Consider the following 22,285-nt stretch of genomic DNA (forward strand, 5'->3'; position numbering starts at 1 on the left):
ACACTTGTCCGGGCTGACGGCTGTCACCTAACATTAATTTGTACTGTTTTCCATCTCCCCCATATAACCATAAACTCCAGAAGGGCCGACACTGTATATTTGGGGCATCACTGTATCCAAATTCCCTAGCACAGTGCCTGGAATGGAACAGGCTCTCAAATATTAGTCATATAAATGGATGTCTTTAGCATCATTCAGCGTCCATTTAAAGCCAAGAATGGGTACAGGAATGAACTTTCTGGCGTGATGGAAACATTCCATATCTTGACTCGTGTGTGCATATACGTGTAACAATCCAGCAAGCTATGAACTTAGGAATGAGCCGAAAGGAGATGAACGCAAGGTGTTCCCTTTTCTTCTCCACCCCGTGCATGTCTCCCCCTCCATGGCAACCCCCAAGGAAAAGGTAAACCTGGGGGTAAGGATGAAGACTCTTCCTCTTTATTTGCTAAAAAAAGAACGAAAAGAAAAAACCCTTCTTCCTGGGTTCAAATGAAATTTTATTCTAGAAGACAGCTGGGAAGGCCCTATACCATACACTTGTCTTGCAGGGCCTCTGTGACTCTGTCCTCATTTCACCCTGATTTCTCAGCGCACTGACAGAGACTCAGAAGACACTGTGTTGCTTTCTAAGTCGTTCACTGCACATCTCCTCTCCTGAGATGCCCAACTGGCCTTTATCATCAAAGGGCGGTGGCCTTTCCCCAATCAGAGGATCACAGGGTCCCCAGATACGCCTTACCCTGTCTCAGGGGCTATTTCCCACCATGTTTAGAAACTGGAACACTGGTTTGCAATTCAGGTGTGCGGTCTTGCCCATATCCTGGGCCAGCATGAACTCTCATTAAGCTTCTGCAGAACTCCAGCTGTGGGCTGCAGGTTCGCACCAGCACACTCTGACAAAAGGCTTGGTGGGGGAGAAACGGCAGGAGCTGCGACAGTTTCCAGAACAGTCCTCAGTGATTAAGGCCAATAGGGCATCTCTACTCAGAGGGCCAGATCCGATAGCCTGAGGACTAGGGACAGAGAGTTGGTGTCCCAGGGCTGTGATGGTTGCCAGGGGTAACAACGAAGAGGGGATCCACAGTTGCTTCCTCAGGGAATTTTCAAAGAATCCAAGTGGTTGCCAGAACATTCTTCTTTTATAAACAGACAGTATTCTGTTTCCTAGAGTATAATTATAAACACACCTGCTCCAACTGTGGAATCTTTCCATAAGCGAGCAATAAACTCCCAGCCAGGAGACCCAAGTTCTATCTTGAGCAAGCAAACACATCAACTGATTACTATGGTGCAAAACAGTATATTAATAACACTGCAGACTCCGATTAGGGAAGGTTTTTCCTGACTTAATTTTTACTTCAGCAAACAGAAACTCAACCTTAGTATTTCAGAGGAAAAATTCAAATCAGTGAGGCATTTACAACTCTAGGTTGAAACAAGAGTGTCGAAGGGTGTCAACATGCAAATTCAGCATTACATGTTTTTTTTTCTGGCATACAAATAACCCAGAAGAGAGAAAACTAAACAGAAAATGGCAAAAATCACTGTAGTTAAAGCAGTTAATTAAGCCCCTGCACAACCTTTTGTTTTTCTCACTTTCTATTCATCCCAGAGGGTATGGCCTCCTGACCTGCTCATGTTGGTAATATAAGGAAAAGTCTGTGCTTACGGAATTGACTGTGGCAGAGCAGTAAGCACACCAGGCCAGGAGAGGCGCTGGCACTGTTCGAGTCCTAGTTTAGGCTCTCTATATCTGTGTGGGCTAAGACCAGTCACTTAACCTCTCTGAGTTCCATTCCTGAAAGAGCCAAGCCAAAGTCATAACCACTCATATCACTTTCAGTTTTAAGTCTGTAATTCAAACTCCCCTTAGGTATATTTGAACCATCTCTTACCATATCTAAAATGATGGTGGGAGATAACTAGAACAGACAACATATTCTATTTGGTAGCTCTATCCCACTCAAAATAAGGTAATAATTGATCTACCAAATGAAGGAATAGCTATCTAAAGAAGTAAACCAGAAAAGCTATTTTTTTAAAGTCAAATAGAATATTTTTTTCAGTGTGCTTAATTTGCCAAACAATTAAATTTCCTCAATTATATACATTAATTCCCCAAATTAATCCTTTCTAGCACCACTTACCAAGCATGTATCACATCCTAAAACTATGGCAAGAAATGTTGAAAAATATTCACAAAAAACAGAAAATATTTAAGAGGCCCCAAATCCCAAAGAAAATGACCACTCATCAGTCTCCAGGGTAACTTTGGGTAAGCGAAACCAATTTGAGACATAAATACAGAAGCCATCGGCTGACATTTCAATTTCTTGATCTCTAGGTAGTTTTCCTAGATGGGAAGACACAGATACAGTACATTTCTAATCTCACTGCAAGTCTGCAGCTGAAAGTCTCAACTGGCACTTTGAATTCACACTGCACTTTGACAAAATTTTATATGACCCCCTCATGCTCAATACTTTCCAACATGTGGACCAAGAGAGTAGTGGTGTTTTTTTTTGTTTGTTTGTTTGTTTTTTACTACTTTCAAGCTACACCAAAGCTGTTATTTCTTTTTGTATCGGTGCTGTACATACAGACAGAAAAGCTCCTTATAATAACATCAACATTGAGTTTCAGAGAGAGGTTAACGGCCAACATCAACCACAAATTCAGTTGAGATTCTAGAGTGAATGATTGAAATCTTATTGCAGTTTAGAAAATCTTTATCTAGACTCAGACAGGATCTCCAAGCACAAATGGCAAACAAACTCATGGGAAATGCTAACACAGACACGAAGGACTTGACTCACTCCCAGAAGGCACACTACACAAAGTCAGGTACTAGACACTGTAGAGACTAGGGGACAGATCACAGTGTTCACTGGAAGAGTGTCATGGAAACATCACCATGGGACATGTAAAAGAAAATGAAATTAGGACCTCAGCATTATCCAATTCATCAATGGAAATTAGCTGGAAAAGAAAAAAGGAGGGAGAGAAAGAAGGCAATGTTAGGAAAGGAAATACAAGCGAGCTAAGTGTTAGAAACTTCATACATGTACTTGTATTGCTGACTCTTTCAGGCTGAAGCACTCTTAGATGGTGACCCTCTTAAGGGGTGCAAGCATTGTGGACACTACCGCACCTCACAGTGACATCTGCTCTGAAATGTTCTGCTTTGGAACAAAACAGGCAGGATGCTGCCATGTTTTGTGTACGTGCCAAATGTCAAACCTAGCAGGTCACTTAATCAAGGGCCCAGAACTGCGCCTGTGCGCTTTCTTGCAGACGTGAAAACTTGAACCAACAGGAGAGCAAGGGCAAATTCCCCAGTCAAGAATCATGTTCTTTCAGAAGAGGATGGGAAAGAGGAGGGTAAAGGACTATAGTCGGATCAACTCAGCTGAGGAGAAAATTCTTTCTTTAGACTCATTTTACCGTTCAATAGGGGGTCTGGGGTCCAAACCACAGTTGGGCTAAATCAGAACCAGCGTCAATCTCAGCAAGTAATAAGACCAACATATCCCAACCCCAGAAGCTCCAAATCCTGGTACCGTTGATACTTAAAGAAAACACTTTTCCCCTAAGATGATTAGTGCCAACTCAAGTGACATTAGTAACAAGTAAACAATTTATTAGCATAAAGCTCAAGAAAAAAAAAAGAGCATTAACCATAATTATGGTTGTTTGAGGAGAGATGGCTGATCTTCAACTGATCTTTATTATATTTCATTAATATCTGGTACATTTTGCAATTTTAAGTTCCTAACGGAAACACTGGTTTCTTGCAAATTTAACTTCCTATTAGAAACGAAATGCTAATACCTTATTCACCTAGAGAAAGAAGCCTTGGGAATTAACAGAGGACTGACCATTTGTATGAAATGAAAACCCTGACATTTCTTGAGGTCAAAACTCTATGGTAGTAAACCAGCTACTACTATTTAGAAGAGAAAATGGATTTTAAATAAATTCTGAGATATCTTTTTATATCAATTCTTGGCTTCTGAATTTCTTTTCAAAGCTCTTTGACTACTCACTTAAGTAACAGCAGCTTAATAAAAAGCCTATAGGGGACTACAGAGTTGCCAATGCATAAAATAACTATGTTCCTTTTTCAAGCAGGGTCCAAGGGCTCGAAGATATTTTATGAGTTACAGAGAGATTCACGTTCAATTTTAGAGATGTTTATCTATGGGAAGGTTATTTTTTTAAAACATGGACCTGGTTTAATCTGTAGATTAAAAGCAGAGTTTATAGGCATTGCACACAAGAGTGGTTATAAAGTCCTTATATAATTTTAAAGTTTATTAACTTTGAAAGCAGAAGTTAGAAAGACATTATAAGTACCATACAAAAATGTATTTCACCGTTATTTTGGTGGTCATTTTTATTATTTCTTACTTTATATTTAGCACTCTCTGAGAACAATATGCATTGCTGGTACTGTGAATTTTAGAGACGTAATAATTAAAGATTTTTTTTTTTAATTCCTAAATGATCATGATTAAATTTTGTGACAGTCTCCTTCGACCAGCCCCTACCTTAACATCATGTGTGATAGTTCTCAGTGGGCACTTCGTAGGCAGTGGACCAAGACAAGTGGACTGACCACTGGCTACTCATTGACTCTTTCAAATGGGGCCCAACCCAAACCACAGAATTTGGATGACCTTGGGACAATCACAACTTGGAAAGTCACTTGGCATTAATTGGAGAGTGTTTTCAATTGGGTGAGAAATCAGAATTGAGGCAAAGACTAGATATTTAAGTTCTGCTATGTTCAGTGCTTTCAGGGCCACTGTCTCATGTCATTTATATTATCATATAACATAGACGAAACTTAGACTTGTAGGTGGATTTCAAAACATTCAAATGGTGTCGATCCATTCACTGATGATGCAGTGGTAAAGGGATATGACTCTGGAATCAGACTGTCTGGGTTTGAATTCCTGGCTCCCTTGTTATTAGCTATGTGACCATAGGCAAGTTTCTGAACCTCTCTGAGACTGTCTTTTCTCCTCCATGTATAAAATAGTTAAGAACAATAGTAATATCTATGTCTGAGGCTGACCTGATGTAAGGCAGAAGATGTGCTTAGTATAGTGGCTGGCACATAACAAGAAGTCAATAAATGTTATCATTGTTATTTAAGACATACTTTAGGACACTAGTGAGTATATATGGCATTTAAAAAGTTTAAGTCAGTCTTAAAGTGATTCTGTTACGTTTTAGTCTGTTTGGTATATGAGAGGCAGTTCTCAATGGCTTTTCAGACAAGTAGACCTATGTAAGCACCCAACGTTTCTGACAGGATAATAAAGAACGATTTTAACTTTCTTCTTGATCTGTGACTTTGACTAAATGCTAAATGTTGAATGAAAAAGCAGAGATGAGTAAAAACACCCAAGTTTTATCATCTTTAAGGATTATGGCTTAAAAAAAAGACAAGAAAACTTGGCCTACAGACATGGTGGGCACCACCTGAGAAGACAGAAAAGGACACTGCACTGGGTTCTGGTCTTGATGCTGCCACATGACCTTGGGACGTCACTTCAGCTCTCCACCATGGCTTCCTTGTGTGCTGAGGCAGGATTGGACGGGGCCATGCGAGAGCCCACCAGAGCATATTCTATGACCACAAAGACTCAGGAGAGGGCAGGGAGGCAGAACAATCCTGGACATCCTACGAGGGTGTTAGTCATGGGACAAGTTCCACTTAAGAGATAACTAATAGGAAAACTGGGCAAGGAAGACGGAAATGGCTTCAACACTTGCCCTTGTGTCCTTGGCACCCAGATCAAAGACCATCACATTTATTTTATTGACTAAAACCAACTGGTTTGCCTGAATAAGGTTAGTTCTTTGACTCTGGGTTCCTTCCACTCTTAAAAAAGCTGGCCTGCCCTGTACATCATGCTTCTTTCGTCAAACAGGGACAGGCAGTAAACCATCAAAAGCATTTTCAAAAAGCCTTAGGACCGGGGCTGGCCCCGTGGCCGAGTGGTTAAGTTCGCGTGCTCTGCTGCAGGCGGCCCAGTGTTTCGTTGGTTTGAATCCTGGGCGCGGACATGGCGCTGCTCATCAAACCACGCTGAGGCGGCATCCCACATGCCACAACTAGAAGGACCCAAAAGGAAGAATATACAACTATGCACTGGGGGGCTTTGGGGAGAAAAAGGAAAAAAATAAAATCTTTAAAAAAAAAAAAAAAGCCTTAGGACCAAGTTGATACCAACTACCAGATTGGAAGAAACAGTCATTCAGCAGTCCCTTCTCTTTTAAAGTTCAATTAATGTGAATGGTTAAGCAGCATTTTCCAACAGTCAGAGCACAGGGCCAGAAGCACTGCAAGTATGTGCTGTAGGTGCTGGAGCTGCTCACTAACATGGGTTTCTAGAATGTCTTCCTCTGTTGCATGGCATTTCCCATACTTGCCTATAGTATTTTCACTTTCATGGGGGGGATGACAGCTCCAACCAAACTGAAAAAAAATGCCATCTTGCCTCCAAGCCTCTGTCTGTTTGGGTGTGGCTAATTTCTTGAGCAACTGACAAGAGATTTGAGCTATAGTCTAAGAACCTCTTCTAAACTCTGAGAATTTACTATTTCATAGTGACCTCCATCTACTGCCCTCTTAAAGCCTGCACCCTGTCATTCTCCATGAGCTTTAAAACAGGCAGTGTTCCAACATCTCAGGTCCACTCTCTGCCAGGGTCTGAGACGATGTCCTCCCAGTTGGCACTTATGGGTAGGGCAAGGCATGGGGGAAGCATGCCTTCCACGTGGCCCCAAAGACCCTATCGTACTTATCTGCCAAGTGACAGAGACTCAACCATCTTCTACTGCTTCCACTTTCCATGTTATAAAAAGAAAACTTAAGAGAAATGAAAGTGTAATCACAACTTGCAACATTCACTGGAATAGAAACACGAAGTTTACTTTAAAAACCTCGGGCATAGAAAGGAACAGACATTCTAAAGAAGAAAAAATTGTGGTCTCCACATGTTAAAGTCCCATTTTATAACCTAAAGGTGCAAATATATTCACAGATGGTTATGACCTCTTGGTGGATTGTACCTCACTATAAAGAGTGAATTTCTCTAACTAGAATCATATTTTAAAATATTTAAAATTCACATTAAGAAAAATAAAGATCTTGTAGAATAAACGGCTATTATTTACTTGTCTGGTACATGCATTCTTTGCTATTAGCCATTTCTTTTTTTTCTTTCCTTTTTTTTTTTTTTTTTAAAGTAAGACCTACCTAGGTGCCTACACAGGTGTTTGTATGAACAAATAGTCTCATCATTTCTCACTTGTACCAGGGTTCTTTGCTTTATTATTTATATTTATAAGCTATTTTCTGGCAGATTTCCACCACAAAATTCCTACTGAGCTATAGATACTTTTTTTCTAATTACTCAATATTTATTCATCTTTTAATTTATCTACTTTAGAAGTTCAGAGGGGGATTTAAAAGCCTTGTGGTTTGGAGAAAGTAGAGAAATATGCTGCAAAAAAGGACTGTCTACTTTTCTTCTTTATTTTTTCTTATGCAAAGACTCTCACATATTAAATTGCTTACGTCAGAATGCATGATTCCAGCAGACTTTTATACTTAGCAATAATCTGGTTGTCACCATCTATTTTGACAAAGAAGGCGGTGATTTCATTATCAAGGCTTCTTCATGGAGATGAATAAATGGGTTACCAGGTATTTTGACAAGTCAATGATATCAGTGTCTTCACCTACCCAGAAAATGCTGCTAAAAGTGGCTAGGAGATAATTAGTGAACATTATTACCTTCAAATAAAAACTAGTGAGATTTAAACTCAGGCCCATGCTTTTTTGCTGAAGGCAGAAAGGAGGGGCCATAGGATTGTTTGCATCCCACTTAGACCAAAATCGGAGGTGTGAGAAATGTTCTCTGCACGTCTTCCCTCACGCATATGCTAAGAAGTATCGGGTCCCAAGGACTGTCCGTTTCACAATCTCAATTAGAAATGGTGACATGTTTACCTGCTTTCATTCCAGTTAGAACTGGAGGGCGTTTCTTAATACACTGGAAGGATTGTGCAACATCTCACCAGAAAGAAGTAAACCCACAGGTATGCTTAGCCGGAACCCAAAATTCAGGAACACACACCTTAATACACAAGAGGCATTTGCATTCGCATTGGGAATTTAAATAGATAATCTTGTTATTACTATTTCTCTGACAACAGATTATGGGCAAGCAGCCTATAGAGGACAACTAAGTATATTTGACTTTTCAAAGAGACAGTCATATGATTTAGCTATCTTTGGGGGCAGGATAAATAGATTAAAGGAAAAAAAGTTAACCCCTAAGTCAACACTGCCTGAAATAAGGGGGATTTCTAATCACCCCGTCCCTTCAATTTAAGAGCAAAACCTGGTTTAACATGAGAGTAAAATGCAGTACCTTTTCTCCATAGCCTCTATCTTTGGTCATCATTTCTCTCAGGGTCTGGAGGACCTTAATGCAGAGCTTCTCCTCATTCTCCTCCAGCAGCTGTTTGGTATGCTTTATTAACCTGAATGGGGGAAACCATGCATTACGTCCCTGAAACAATCTTTAAATTAAAAAAAAACACCTCACACGCAACTTACCATAACTAGTCAGTTAAAGAACAAATATTTATCAAGGGCTCCTGGGTTAAACAGGCATTAGGGCGTTCACGGCACTGAGAAGGGCTTGTTAGCAACGGTGTCTCAATAGCGACACCTGCTGGTTAGAAACAGCAAACAAGCTCACTGGGCAGGGGTCTCTACAGGGAGAGGAGAAATCGCACAGAGGTCCGCTTACCCGGCTCGTTTTAAAGCATGGCTACTTATCCACTGAGGATTGCTGGTAACGCTGCTAAAACACGCCAGCAGTGTAAAAACATCTCATAAAGATGATGATTGGGGTGAACACACATTGCTTCCTTATCCACAGTCCTGTCCTTTGAGGGGCTTAGAAAAGTAAGAAACTCAAAGGGGCAGAATCCACTCTTAAGCAAAAAACAACCTTAGGTAAAAATCAAATGGAGATTTCCAGTGACGGAAGCAGCTGTTTCTTTTACATTATGCCTCACGGCGTAAACTAAGAAACAACAAAGTTGTTAGGTTTTAAAAGATTGTGGTGTCCTGGTAGGCCCAACCTTTTGGAGGGCAGAAGGATCATGACTTTTTTAGGTCTGCATCACAGCCCATGGTGGGCGCTGTGTCAGCACTTGTTGAACGGAAGATAAAAGAACAGGCACGCCCTTAAAAGGAGAAATTCTCACCAAAACAACAACAACAGTGTCAGTAAGTAGGACTGAACTTACAAGGGGAATGTTAGAATAGATCCCCAGCACATGACCTCGTACTCAACAAAGTCAAAAACCAGGCCTGCGTCTCCTTCAGGCACAAATGCTCTGCCTGGTCACCGGGGCTCTGTGACTGACCACCCCAGAGAGAGAGGCTGCTTACTTGCAAATGAAGCCTCCACTTTCACACTTTCTTCTGGCATCTGTGTTCTCTGGGAAAAGCAGCTCAGGTCTGTGGAGAACGTCCACGAGCACAGATAACTCAGCCTGTACCAGTGGCCTCAGACGGTCCTCCAGTGCTGAGACGATGTCCTGGAATGGAAGCCCAGCCTTGGTGAGCAGCTCAGGCCAAGGCTGACTACAGGAGGGTGAGAACATTCACTTCTGACCTAAAACATGACCACAGGCTAGGCTAGGTTAGAGTAACTAGTGCTGTCCGACATTCATCTCAAATTATTAGACATTACCCAATGGTTACCTGAAGCGTTAGCCCCTGATGCAGAAAACAAAGTAGAAACGAGTCAATATTCCCACCAGCCCTTCTTTTGAGATGATTTTTATGCTACTCAAGGGATCATTCCATATATTTTAAAATTCGATGCAAAAAATACATTCGACAATGTGGAAAGACGTCTACAATATGAGTGTAAAAAATGGTCAAACAATAGTATGGACTATATGATTCGATTTTTATAAACAACATCAATATCTAAAGGATATACACCAAATATTATTAAAACATCACTAGTGGTTTTCTCTGGGTGGTGGGATTAAGGTGATTCTAATTTTCTTCTATATATCCGTACTTGTGAGTATTGTCAAATTATTTCCAATGAGCATGAATTATTGATATAATAAAGTCATATAAAGATGAAAACACAAATGAATGAACATGCTATATCAACATGCTAAATACATGTACCCTGATAGCATGATGGTCTTCAAATGCAAAACACATAGCTGTAGGAAAGGAAAACAGAGAGAAGTTGAAAGAGCAGCAAAACCAACACAACAAACACCATATAAAGGCAAATGGCAGAAAACGGATGAGAAATTATCTTCAAAAGATGCTAAAGTTTGCTGTATAGGGCTTGGTAACTCAGAAGCTAACTAGGGGCTAAGACGGGCAGAACACAGCATGCTGGATAATACAGGGGGGTCTGGTTAACCAAGGAGATTTGCATGGAAAGGCCACTTAAATTGCCTTCACCTCAACTGGGGACCCAAATTACATGGGTGTTGGTCAGTAAAGAATTCATTGATCTTTTAGCCAGAAACTAAAACTAAAACATATGAATATAATTTTATTTTATCTTCTATTTAACAAAATTCGCGTGATAATTGTAATCACTCAATAATAATATTTAGGATACATAAAGAATGCATGAATGAATCCAACTGTTTCCTTGAGGGCAGGAATTTTCCAAAAAAGATTGTAAGAGTATATTGCAACATCCCTTAATGCATATTGACTTTCACAACAAAGTCAAAAAGAGGGTCATTTTTACAAAATCCTCTGAGGGTCTCATCAGTTTTCCCTTTGAAAGCACCCAATGTTCTTTTCTTAGGTAGTTACTGGTTCTAACTCTGGCAAATCTTTGTCTACAGCATTTGCATGGGATTGAAGAAGTTCTTCAACATCATGTTCATGAAATCCTGCATCTTTTGCAAGCTTTGAACTTTACATTGCAATTGATTTGCACCGTATTGTCAAATGTATAACATTCGGCAATCAGGGAGAGACCAAAAGACAAGGATGGCGAAGCGATGGGCAGGGAAAGATGCTAGTGTTAAGTGAGGGAATGTCTAAATGGGGATTAATTATATAAGCAGTCAGTCTGCAAGTCAATGTTCTTACTTTGTGACAAATATTGCTGTCCTGGGCAATTTCACAACTACAGAGACTCAGACAATAACATTATATAATGAGGGACTTTTTAGCCATTGACCAAGTCTTTACAATAAGCATTACCTATAGTTATGTATTTTGTTCCATTCCCCACGGATATGCATAATAAATCTAAGAAGAGCACAAGAAACTGGTGTTTGGCTGCAGATTATTTAGTTGGAGCAGGCAAGAAAATACTGTGTATTCATACAGTTAAGAGTCTAAAATGTCCCTCCCTTTTCTAAAAGCATAGTGAGGCCAGGAAGCACTCCATTAAGAACCAAATTACCCTTGTTTAAGAACTGGCTCTGCCATGATAAGGTTACAAGTCTTTCCTTGACCTGCAAAGCCCCGGCTACCTCCCCAGCTCCACGGGCTCAAGCCACACTAACGTAACTTTGGTCTTTGAATGCCCCATATTCTCTTTTGTATAAGGTCTTTATGTGTGCTATTTCCCTCCCTTCCATTTTTTCTTTTTAAATAAGTCCTACATTTCCCTGACCTTGGTTCACATGTTACTTCCTCAGCAAAGCCTTCCTTGACTACCATCCCCAAACCCAGGCAAGATTAGGTTGCTCATTAGTCTTTTATAGCACTACTCACTTCTCTGTAGCTTTTATCTTCTTGCCATTTTACTTTTGCCTGTGTGATTAGCTGGTTAATGTCTGTCTCCCAACACTCAAGACTCTATGAAGGCAAAGATCATTTCTGGTTTTTCTCACGCTGTAACCCCAGTGTCTAGCATGGAGCTGATAAATTAATCAGTTAATTCACTTGTCTTTAGGTAAGTTATGTAACCTCACAGTCTCATTTCTTTCATCTAATAATGATAATATAGTAATGACAGTAATGACAATAATAATAGTTGTAATAACTATAATAGCAGGTCTCATTGATTGAGTGCTCACTACATGCCAGGCACTTTTCTATGCGCTTTATGTGTATTCTGTTTTCCAAAGATGGCCACTACAATATATTCTATCTCAAACATTCTTCTTACAAGGTGTCACTGACATGCCTCCCATCAAATGGTGGTCTATGTCCCATCCCCTTGAACCTGAGTGGACCTCTGTGACTGCCTCAATCAACAGAGTATGACAGAAGTGATGCTATGTGACTTCTAAAGCTATGTCGTAAAGGCAATACAGCTTTCACTTGTCTCTCTCTAGAAATATTCATCTTGGGACCCAGCTGCCATATTGTGAAGAAGCCCAGACCACTTGGGGAGGTTACATATGGACGTTTCAGTCAACAACTCCAGCAGAGGTCCCAGCTGACAACAGCATCAACTGCCAAACACATGAGTGAGTAAGATTTCAAGATGAGTCCAACCATGTCCACCATCTGACTGAAACTACATGGAAGACCCTGAACAATAAACACTTCACTGAGCCCAGCCAACCTCCAGAGTAATAAAAGAGAACAAAGCAATTGCTTTTGTGATTTGTTACACAGGCATGGATAACTAGAACATGTTCTCAACTCACTTGATCCTCACAGCAACCCCATGAGGCAGGTGTTACTATTATCCTGTTTTACAAATTAGGAAACCGAAGCACAGAGAACTGAAGTAACTTTCCCAAGGTTTCACCATCTCTAAGCAGTGGAGCCAGGATTTGAACCCAGGTGCTGGCCTGAGATCCTGCTCTTAACCACTGCGCTAAGCTCATCTGAAGGAGCTGTGATTCTCAAACTGTGGTCCATGTACTACTTGTGAGAGAATAACTTGAGGTGCTTGTTAAAAGACAACGTTAATGTTAAGATGTATGTTTAAGTGTTTACCATTAATCTAATACTGGCTACTCTACTCTTTAACAAAGGGAGAGCAGATCTCTTCATAGGTGCCAGGAAAAAGAGAGTATAATCCAACTAGAATTTAATACTTTCACTTTCATTTGGCTCATCCTGATATACAACTCATCTCTCAGGCATTATTGCACTTGTTCACCTGCTGATGATGGAAAAAATGGAACCCTTATGTCCTTGTTCGAAGCAGCCTCTTGTAACACTGAAATATTGCTTCCTAATAAGAGCAGAGTCCCCATTCTTCATAAAGAAATCTGTAAATCTATGAATAACTTTTAAAGACCATGACTTTTTCAGGAGTTTTTCTCTTCCTAAGTAGCTTCACACTCCTGGTCCCACATACATTAATATATTTGACTATTCACTCACCACTCTAACATCTCCCTATGGCCAACCTTGGATTTTCACTGGCTCAAGGAAGCACCGCCGTGAGTGGGAACCACCTTAGGCCAGGTTAAGGTTCACTTCTCTTAGCACCAGCCATTACCTGCAATCTCTCAATGATATTCCGGTAGTCTCTGGAAGCTGCCAGAACAGAGTCTCTGCGAGCTGCATTGCGGGCCGTCAGCCGCCAGTTCATGGCAGTCTTCTGTACAATGTTGTGGGACTTCAGAAAGAGGTTATTGACTTGGCTGTCCAGGTCCACAGGAATGGCGATGGCCCGGCTCTTGGCTGCACAGAAGAAAGATAATTCATGAGCCTACAACTTTCATGGGACACACTCTAGATTCAGATTTAACTCTCCCCCATCACCCATCAGGGAGATGTTTCCATGCCCATAATGTGTCAGCTTGCACAGTATTGAGTGTGAATAGTGAGGAGCTCAACTCAACTCTATCATCCTTTCAGTTAGGGTTTTTCAACGTGAATTAGGGGGTGGGGGCAACAGCAGCACTGAGGGATGTTAAAATGCTCTAAGGTCATAAAGTCAAAGTTAAAGTTCAATGGGTTTCCTCAATGAATGGCTTCTTAGGGTCTCTGACGTGTTCATATATTTTAAAAATTATCAAAACAGAGAACTCGTTTGGCCAATGAATTTTTTCCCAAAAATTCTCTCTCAAGTTTGGTGTTCTATATAGTAATCTAAAAAATGCCAATTTAAGCCAAACATAATATAAAAGATAACATTTACAATTACCTAAGCTATTCTTTCTATACAGGCTCTTCTTTTCCCCTCTAAAAAAAATAACCCCAGTCTAATCATGAGAAAAACTTCAGTCAATCCCACAATGGCAGACATTCTACAGGACTCCTGACCAATACTTCTCACACTGTCACAGTCATAAAAAAAAAAAAAAAGGAAAGTCTGAGAAACTGTCACAGACCAGAGGAGACTAGGGAGACATGACAACAAAATGCAATGTAGTAGTTAGTTTGAACCCTCGAACAGAAAAAGGACATTAGTGGAAAAGGTGGTGAAAATCAAATCAAGTCTGGAGTTTAGTTCATTACAATGGGCCAACATTAGTTTCTGAGTTTTGACAAAGGTACCCTAGGGGGTAATATAGGATGCTGACAGTCGGGGAAACTGGGTAATGGGTATACCAGAACTCTCTGTGTTATCTTGGCAACTTTCCTATAAATCTAAATAGCTACTATGGGCAGATAATTCTTCTCAAATTCAGGCAGGTAGATGATTCCTTTGCATAGCATTTATGGATGGGAACAGGGCAAAGTAACAGAGTCTGATCAAGTCAGGGTGAAAGAAGCGGCAATTCTCATATCTTCCTTTCAAAGCCACCTACGAGAGGTGACAAGTGAGGGGAAGGGAGAAGGGAATGGAGAACCAGTTATCACTGAGGCAAAAGGGAGTAGAGCACCTTTAAAGACCATGACTTTTTCTCTTCCTAAGTAGCTGCACACTCCTAGTCCACACATTATTATGTTTGACTATCCACTCACAGCGCTGACATCTCTCTATGGCCAATCTTGGATTTTCTCTGGTTCAAGAGAAGACTGAGAAAGGGTGTATGCATTTCTGAGAAAAGGTATTCCTTGGGCTTGGACATGTGCTTTGCAGGGGAAAAAAGTTTCCATATGGTCAAATACGTTTACTGGATTCAACAAGTGAGTTTCTTGAATAACAGACTTCCCAGGGCCTTGAGTAAGCTGTGTGCACTGTGACTTAGCAAGCGTTGCCTAAAATTTAAGCCTGGAATCTTGTTTTTCAAAGACTAGCTTTCTTTGGAACTTACTGGCTTTTGACTTTGGGAGATGCTGGCCTACTAGATGAAAGCGAGGTTTAGGAATCAAGAAGACCTCCACTCTGGTTCTGGCTCTGCAACTTCCTGTGTGTGGAGCCTTAGGAGAACTCTAGCAAGCGCTCAATAAGTGGTGACCTTTATTCCCGTTAGACAATTCATTTTCATCATGTGAAATCCAAACTGAACTGCTACCTTACCTACATCAGAGAGCACTCGAATACAGCTCTCCACGGAGGCTTTTTGGCTTGGCATTAACCAGTTGCAGTGGTAAACCCTGAACACACCTTGCAGCAGCTGCACAAAGACAGGTTGGCGAGTCTGCAAGAAAGAGAGGCCAAGAGAGAGGTGATAGGAAGACTTTTAACTGTAAATTACTGATACACAGATCAGAAATAGATATTGCCTTGAACCTTGGGTTGATGGACCCTCATGCAAGAGAGGGAAAGGGTGACTGGTTAAGAGCCGGATTCCAGAAGCTGCCTATTCAAGGGAGAAAAAGTCAGAAGCATTTTAAGGCAATGCACCAACTTGATGCTATCTATCAAAGTCTGGCCACAAGAAGGAGCAGCAGAACCAAAGCTTGAAAGTTGGTATTCTTGTCCAGTTATCAACTGGCTGTATGACTTTAGGGAAATTACTTCACATCTCTGAGCTTTAACTTCATCCAATATACAAAATAAAGTGGATTGAGGCAGATTAGCCCCAAAGTCCTTTCTAGACATTATATCTTAAGAGTAGAACCTACATTCTTAATCAGCAAAAACAAACTGATAAGTGGATCTCACCTGGAATGTTCCTTACTTCCTTATTTCTGGCAGTGTCTTCAACGATATAAAGAGAAGACAGTCCTGATGGCTACTCTTTATAAGTATTCACTTACTACAAACAAGTACTTAGATGATAACTACATGGTAGGATTTATTCCTCTCTTTGACAGTATCAATTTGTACTCATTCTAAAATAAGAGAACTCAAACATCCACTTAATCAATTTGATACTGACTGTCTGAATGCATATAATTTTGGTGTCCATCCAAAGCTACCTGGGTTAGGGTAACTTTGGACCTGAAAGGCAAAGAGCACTGTGTATGGTGAGCTACGCCACTGGTCTTTAATTATAGGAGAGACGACTCGCACAGACCTTCCAAAAAAAAGTGGGAGCTAACATAGAAAAGAAAAAAAGTATTGAAAAATTCTAGAGAGGGTTCCAAGATCAAAGAAACACCATTGAAAGTGCTAGGGAAAAAGGAAGTCTATTACAAGCAAATAAAACAGGCATATAAAAATTCAGAACCTCGCCTATAAACATTGTTCAGATAACTTTCATTTATTAAGTGCCACACACTTCACGTGAGATCTCATTTGGGCCTCGATAACAATCCTAGGACAGAAGAGTTATCTTAACGCCATAAATGAAAAGCGAAGGCCCAGAAATGTTAAAAGGAAATATACAAAAGAACTATGAAGTGATGGCAGAGCACTGAGTCAGCTTCAGGGCCCTCTGATGCCAAAAATCCATGCTCTTTCCACTAAGTTCTCCTTGGAACCAGAATCTCATTGTCTTCTTCAGGAAGTATTTTCTGTTCTACATCTCACAGCCATCCAAGACAGTAAACTGTGTTACTAACAGAGGACAGGAGCATAGGGAGCTTGAGAAATTGGCCAAGAAACCCTGACATTTAGTCCGTGAGCACAGTGGGCCCAATGAGAGCAGCTGTTTATTGAGGATACTTACTACATGCCAGGCTCTGCGTTAAATGCTTTACAGATAACCCATTTAACTCTCGCCATGACCCTATGAAATACGCAGTGGTATTACTGACTGCCCTACTGGATAGTATGTGCTGGAGTTGGGATGGGAATCTAACAACCTAACTTTGAGAAACAAGTGACTAAATTAATTCAATTGAACCAATATTTATTGAGCATCCACTCTGCTCCCATCTGACACCTGGATGAACAAAAATTAATAAATAGGCCACAGTAGCTGCTTCCCAATTACCGATTTCAAAGGGCAATCTGGAGGCATCAGCTCACTCAACCTCTAGGGCTAAAGACCATGGGTGCCTATCATCTTCTTCCTAAAATTCTCACCTTTCTTAGTTCCTGAGATCCTGCTTCCTCCTGAATTTCATCCTGCCTGCATGATACCTCCTTTATCTTCCTCTGGCCTCTTTTACATCTTGTCCTTAATTATCTGTGCCCTGCCAGTTTCGTTCTAGTCAACCACTTCATTTTCCTGGCCAAGACTTCAACTAGCAAATGTTTATATTTAAACTTTGCCAGTCAGCTCTCAGGAGTCTCACTGATTCATTTACTCACTCAACAAATTAGCATCCACAAGGCACAGTGTTAGGTGCCAGGGATAGAGCATATCTGAGATAACCGTGCACATAAGACATAACTTTGTCCTCATCGCTGTAGCTTACAGTCCAGCAGGGCATGGTATAAACTACCATTTATTAAGTGCCTGCGATGTCCCAGGCATTATGCTAGATGTTCCATAAACATTATCCCTAACGCTCACAATAACTTGCAAGGTTGATATTATATCCCTGTTTGACATGTAAGAAAAGAGGTTCCAAAGTTCTGTGACCTACCCAAGTTCACTCTGATAAGGGGCAGAAGGGGGATTTGAACTCAACTCTGTCCCTCAAAATTCTGTTCTTCCTCCCTGGATCCCACATTTCCAGCTGTCTCCAGACATTCCACTAGCACTTTAAATACAACACAGCCAACCCCAAGTTCACTATTTTCCTCCCTCATAAAAGTGGGTTGAAGAAAGAAAGGAAGGAGGTAGAAATCTAAGAAAATAAGACACATGCTTTTCAACAGATAAAATAAGAGGCTATGAGAGCTCAAAAAATAGTATTCTCTGACAGTAAAAGTTCTAGAAATCCATAAGCAACCCCTTAAAAAAACCTCTAAAAATCCAACTTGGACTTTGTATTCTAAATATATATAGACAATCTGGGACTTGCTGGGGACTGACAATATTTATGCTGAAGATTCATCTCTATGACAATTTCTGTTTATTAACTGGGTAAAAAATTAGTTTCAGAGCAAAGCAGTTTAAGTAAAGAGTAGTGACTAAGATGAAAAACCAAAAACACAAGTTCCTTTTTAATGGTTTTCCAATTAATTTGGTTGATTTACTTTGAAATTTTGGTCTTGCAATACGGTTTCACAATCTATAGGAGAATGGGCATTGCCACGGTGACTGTCACTTTAAATTGCAAGAGAAGCAAGTCCAACCATACTACCCAAAGCAGCTTTCCTGGCCGACTCTTAGCATAATAGTACTTGGTAAGGAGCACGTTCTGCCTCCAGTAACTTATGTGCCTGGCATCTGACAAGTTCCTTTTACCCAAATTACTAAAGCATATACAGACATTCTAAAGGCAGCACTCTAACTGTACGATACTTTAACTGCTAGCTTTTATAGTTATTTCTAAACTAAAGAGAAGGTTACCTACCCTCCCTAGGAAAAGATATCCCACAAAAAATTCCATAATTCGAGTTTTAACGTCAGACAGCATTGGGTTGAAATCATGGTTATGCCACTTAATAGCTGTGACCATGTAGCAATTACTGTGCTACTGGGAAGCACAGTAATTAAACCCTCTAAGCCTCAGCATACTGAACTGCAAAATGGGGATAATGCCATCTATCTATAGGCTATACTAAGCTTACATGCATTCCTTCACACAGTTAATGAAATATAACAGCATCTAATAAATGTACCAATGAGTATTATATTGGTCATGAATCACTCTTCCCTTGGAGAATTTACCTGATTTCAGGTTGTCTGTAATTGGACCCCATCTACCCCCTGGCCACCCATCAGCCCCGGGACAGCCTCCATCTCCTTCCACAGGAAGGATGGTTAATATCTCTGTTCTGGCCACTGGAGACCCAGTCTAGGTCTCATTCTGCAGGCTGTACAAGTGGACCTGCAGTAAGACTCCCACAGCAACTGACCTAGATATAAGCTATAAAAGGTAGAGTGATTTTTCCAAGTAAAAGAATAATGAAAACATCTCCCAGATCCATGGATTCCAGGCTTTGAAACTATAAGTACACTGAGAATCATCATGCAGAGCTGCTACACCACACAACTCCAGGAGGCGCCACGCACACAGGATTCCACATGAATGGTGCCTACGGTGCCTGGGAGCTGTGCGATGTAGTGGTCCTGCTGTCATGGCTAAAGAACTTCTCACTCCAGCGATAGGCTTCTTCTGATGAACTCTGAGCACACATTCGGAGTTAAAACACTTCCAGGTATTTTTTTGAAAAGTATTAATAACATGCTAGTTCCTATCTGAAAGCTGCTTCTCTTTCTAAGATTGGAGGGGAAGAATCAACAAGATGGAAGAGGGGGGAAAAAAAAGAAGGCATTTTAAGGAGAAAATCAACAACCAATAAAACCATCTGGTATAGAAAAACATTCTTGGGTACTTCTTTATCCCATGGATCCTGTAAAAGTTATCCTCCACAAAGAGAGAAGCATCCTGGAGGAATGCCCTGCAGAGCGGCTCATCTACTGCTGCTCACTCCCAAATCAGCACCAGCTCTGCTGCTAAAGACCTGCTGTGAATACCCTGTGTCCACGTTTGTACTTCTTACCTGCAAAGTTGTACTCTGGTCTGAGAAGGGAGAACTGAAGAAGGTAGTAACAATACTCATGACAATTTCGGTAACGTACTTCTCCAAAATTGAGTCTGCATGTTTCCTGTCACTTGTGTTGTTACAGGCCTGGAAGACAATTGGACACTTTAGACATTATTCCAAAGCCTGCACGTCAGTTGGGAAATTAAGATATCTGTGACCATTTTTGCTGATTACCTTTGACAAACAAATGGTAAAGACCTGCAGGTCAACATTTCTCCCCTTAAGAGATAACAATGACAAAAAATGAATCGTAGAAAAAGAGAAGCAGATCAGCATGGATATCACGGGGTAGAATCACAAAACATTAAAAGTGGTATGGGGGGGCCTGCCCTGTGGTGTAGTGGTTAAGTTTGGTGCGCTCCACTTTGGCAGCAAGGGGTTCACAGGTTCAGATCCCAGACATGGACCTACACCACTCGTCAGCCATGCTGTGGTGGCAATCCACATACAAACTGGAGGCAGACTGGCACAGATGTTAGCTCAGGGCAAATCTTTCTCACTAAAAAAACGTAAAATTGGTATGGGACCCACAAGGTCACCACTTCCAAATTCCTACCCACGTGTGGCAAATCTAAAACCCCAAAAGACAGTAAGAGGCATAGGATAACCACAGCTGTCTAAATTTTCCCCAAAAAGTAAACTGTCCTCCGTCCTCCTGGTTAAGGCATTCGTCTGCTCGAGGCCGTGGTTTCCTAATCGATACAATCAAGAGAATCAAACATATCACTGAGGTCCATTGTGCTTCATATTCTCCAAACCTACAACACTCTTTGCATTCAATAAAAACGTTACTGACATGCAGGGTGTTGAAAAAAGTGGCCATGATTCAGAAAACCACCTGTACAGGTTTTGGGGTGAGAAGAGACTTAGGATTTCACTTTAGATACCACTTAATTTTGCTGCTTAGAGTAAGATTAGACATTTAGAAGAACAAGTTTAGAAAATACATTTTTTAAAATCAAATTTTACTACCAAATTCATCAGTCCTATCATTTGAGATATAAAATTGCTTATAATAAAAAAATTATGAAGGAAAAGGCAAAAAAAAATCAAGTTTTAATAACTGAATATCATGTTCTGAGCTCAATACTGGGCAGTCTGTGGACACATTCAGAGAATGAAACTAGTAACTGAATTTACAGCATTTCTGAACAATTCAATGCAGGGGTCAGCAAAGTTAAGGGCTGGTGGCTGCTTTCGTATATAAATTTTATTGGAACACAGTCATACCCGTTTGTTTATATATTGTCATGGCTGCTCTCATGCTGCCAGGGCAGAGTTGAGTATTGTGACAGAAACTGGATGGCCCACAAAGCCAAATATATTTACTACCTGACCCTTTACAGAAAACTTTGCTAAGCCCTGTTTTAAAGAAACAAAGCAGGCCTTCCATTCCAAGCCAAAAACCCCAGACTTGCAGGTTTAAAAGAGTAGGAGAAATCTGAGATTAAAAAATCTATGTATATATATGTCCGTGACACTAACACCTGAGTACTATTAAATATAGTCTGTGGTTAGAAAGAAAATAAGTTCTTGCAGGCTCCTTGTCTCACACTGGTAATTGTACAGTCAGGCAGAAAATATCACATTCTAGGATTCTACAACGCATCTTTATTTCTTTTTAACATCCCACTATTTCTGAAATTGGGATTCATCTCACAATTATTCTCTGAAGAACCTTGTTACTTGGCCTCTCCCAAACTCCACCACCACAAAACTCATACTAAATCCACAGTGTGCCTTACTAGGTAGTACTCTTGTGGCTTTACAATGAATATTAAGCTCAGAGCAAAACCAAATCAAGAATATGCAGCCCACCCCAACTGCTAGGTCAGGAAAGCAACAGACGGAAAGTGAAGTGCTTTGCAGAATCCTTGACACCAATCTGTAGGAGATGAATGCTCAAACTGAGGAAGGCATCCTTTGAGGAGAGACATATTGTCAAAGGAAAGAAAACTTTACAAGTTTGATTTTAATATGTCCCAGGTTATCAATTCACAAATCAATCCATTAAGGATGAAATGAAAACCAGAAATAATCTATCTTCCCCGAAGCCTGACAAATAAAACCTATTCTCAGCTAAGAGCAAAAGGTAAAAAGAAATGAGATGTGTGAAAAGATAAGAGCCATATCTGCCTCCTTTGAGCCATGAATTAGGAAGTTGAAATTATGGGACTGTTTCCCTTACGTTTGCACAGGGATGCCCTGCACCTTCTTAGTTCCAGAAAGCCTTACCCTGCAGATGTCTACGAGGAAATTCTCAAACAATTTCCACATGTGATTGCTGGTGTAAATCTCCTTCATTTCCACCTCAGTATCCACATAGCAGTGATTCAGGAAGTTAATGTACGCAATTTTAACCTGGAAGATAGAAAGAGGCTTTTCTG

The 22,285-nt window shown here is 40.6% G+C and overlaps 1 protein-coding gene across 13 annotated transcripts in view; it reads right to left on the reverse strand.

Annotated features, from left to right (window-relative positions):
• The window catches only part of ITPR1 (inositol 1,4,5-trisphosphate receptor type 1), a 319,039-nt gene that overhangs the window by 118,075 nt on the left and 178,679 nt on the right, over nucleotides 1-22,285 (reverse strand). For 10 of the 13 annotated variants that reach the window (XM_070576706.1, XM_070576704.1, XM_070576711.1 and 7 more), the window contains 7 exons: nucleotides 22,134-22,259; nucleotides 19,854-19,982; nucleotides 15,423-15,543; nucleotides 13,509-13,693; nucleotides 9,491-9,639; nucleotides 8,457-8,568; nucleotides 2,950-2,982 (listed from right to left, as the gene is read on the reverse strand). In XM_070576706.1, the coding sequence (XP_070432807.1) occupies nucleotides 2,950-2,982; nucleotides 8,457-8,568; nucleotides 9,491-9,639; nucleotides 13,509-13,693; nucleotides 15,423-15,543; nucleotides 19,854-19,982; nucleotides 22,134-22,259 (855 nt within the window). The remainder of the gene's footprint in view (nucleotides 1-2,949; nucleotides 2,983-8,456; nucleotides 8,569-9,490; nucleotides 9,640-13,508; nucleotides 13,694-15,422; nucleotides 15,544-19,853; nucleotides 19,983-22,133; nucleotides 22,260-22,285) is intronic. The other 3 variants (XM_070576710.1, XM_070576707.1, XM_070576708.1) reach the window with 1 other exon arrangement.

The sequence above is a fragment of the Equus przewalskii genome, chromosome 15 (assembly GCF_037783145.1).
Source record: "Equus przewalskii isolate Varuska chromosome 15, EquPr2, whole genome shotgun sequence".
In the NCBI taxonomy this organism is placed as follows: Eukaryota; Metazoa; Chordata; class Mammalia; order Perissodactyla; family Equidae; genus Equus; species Equus przewalskii.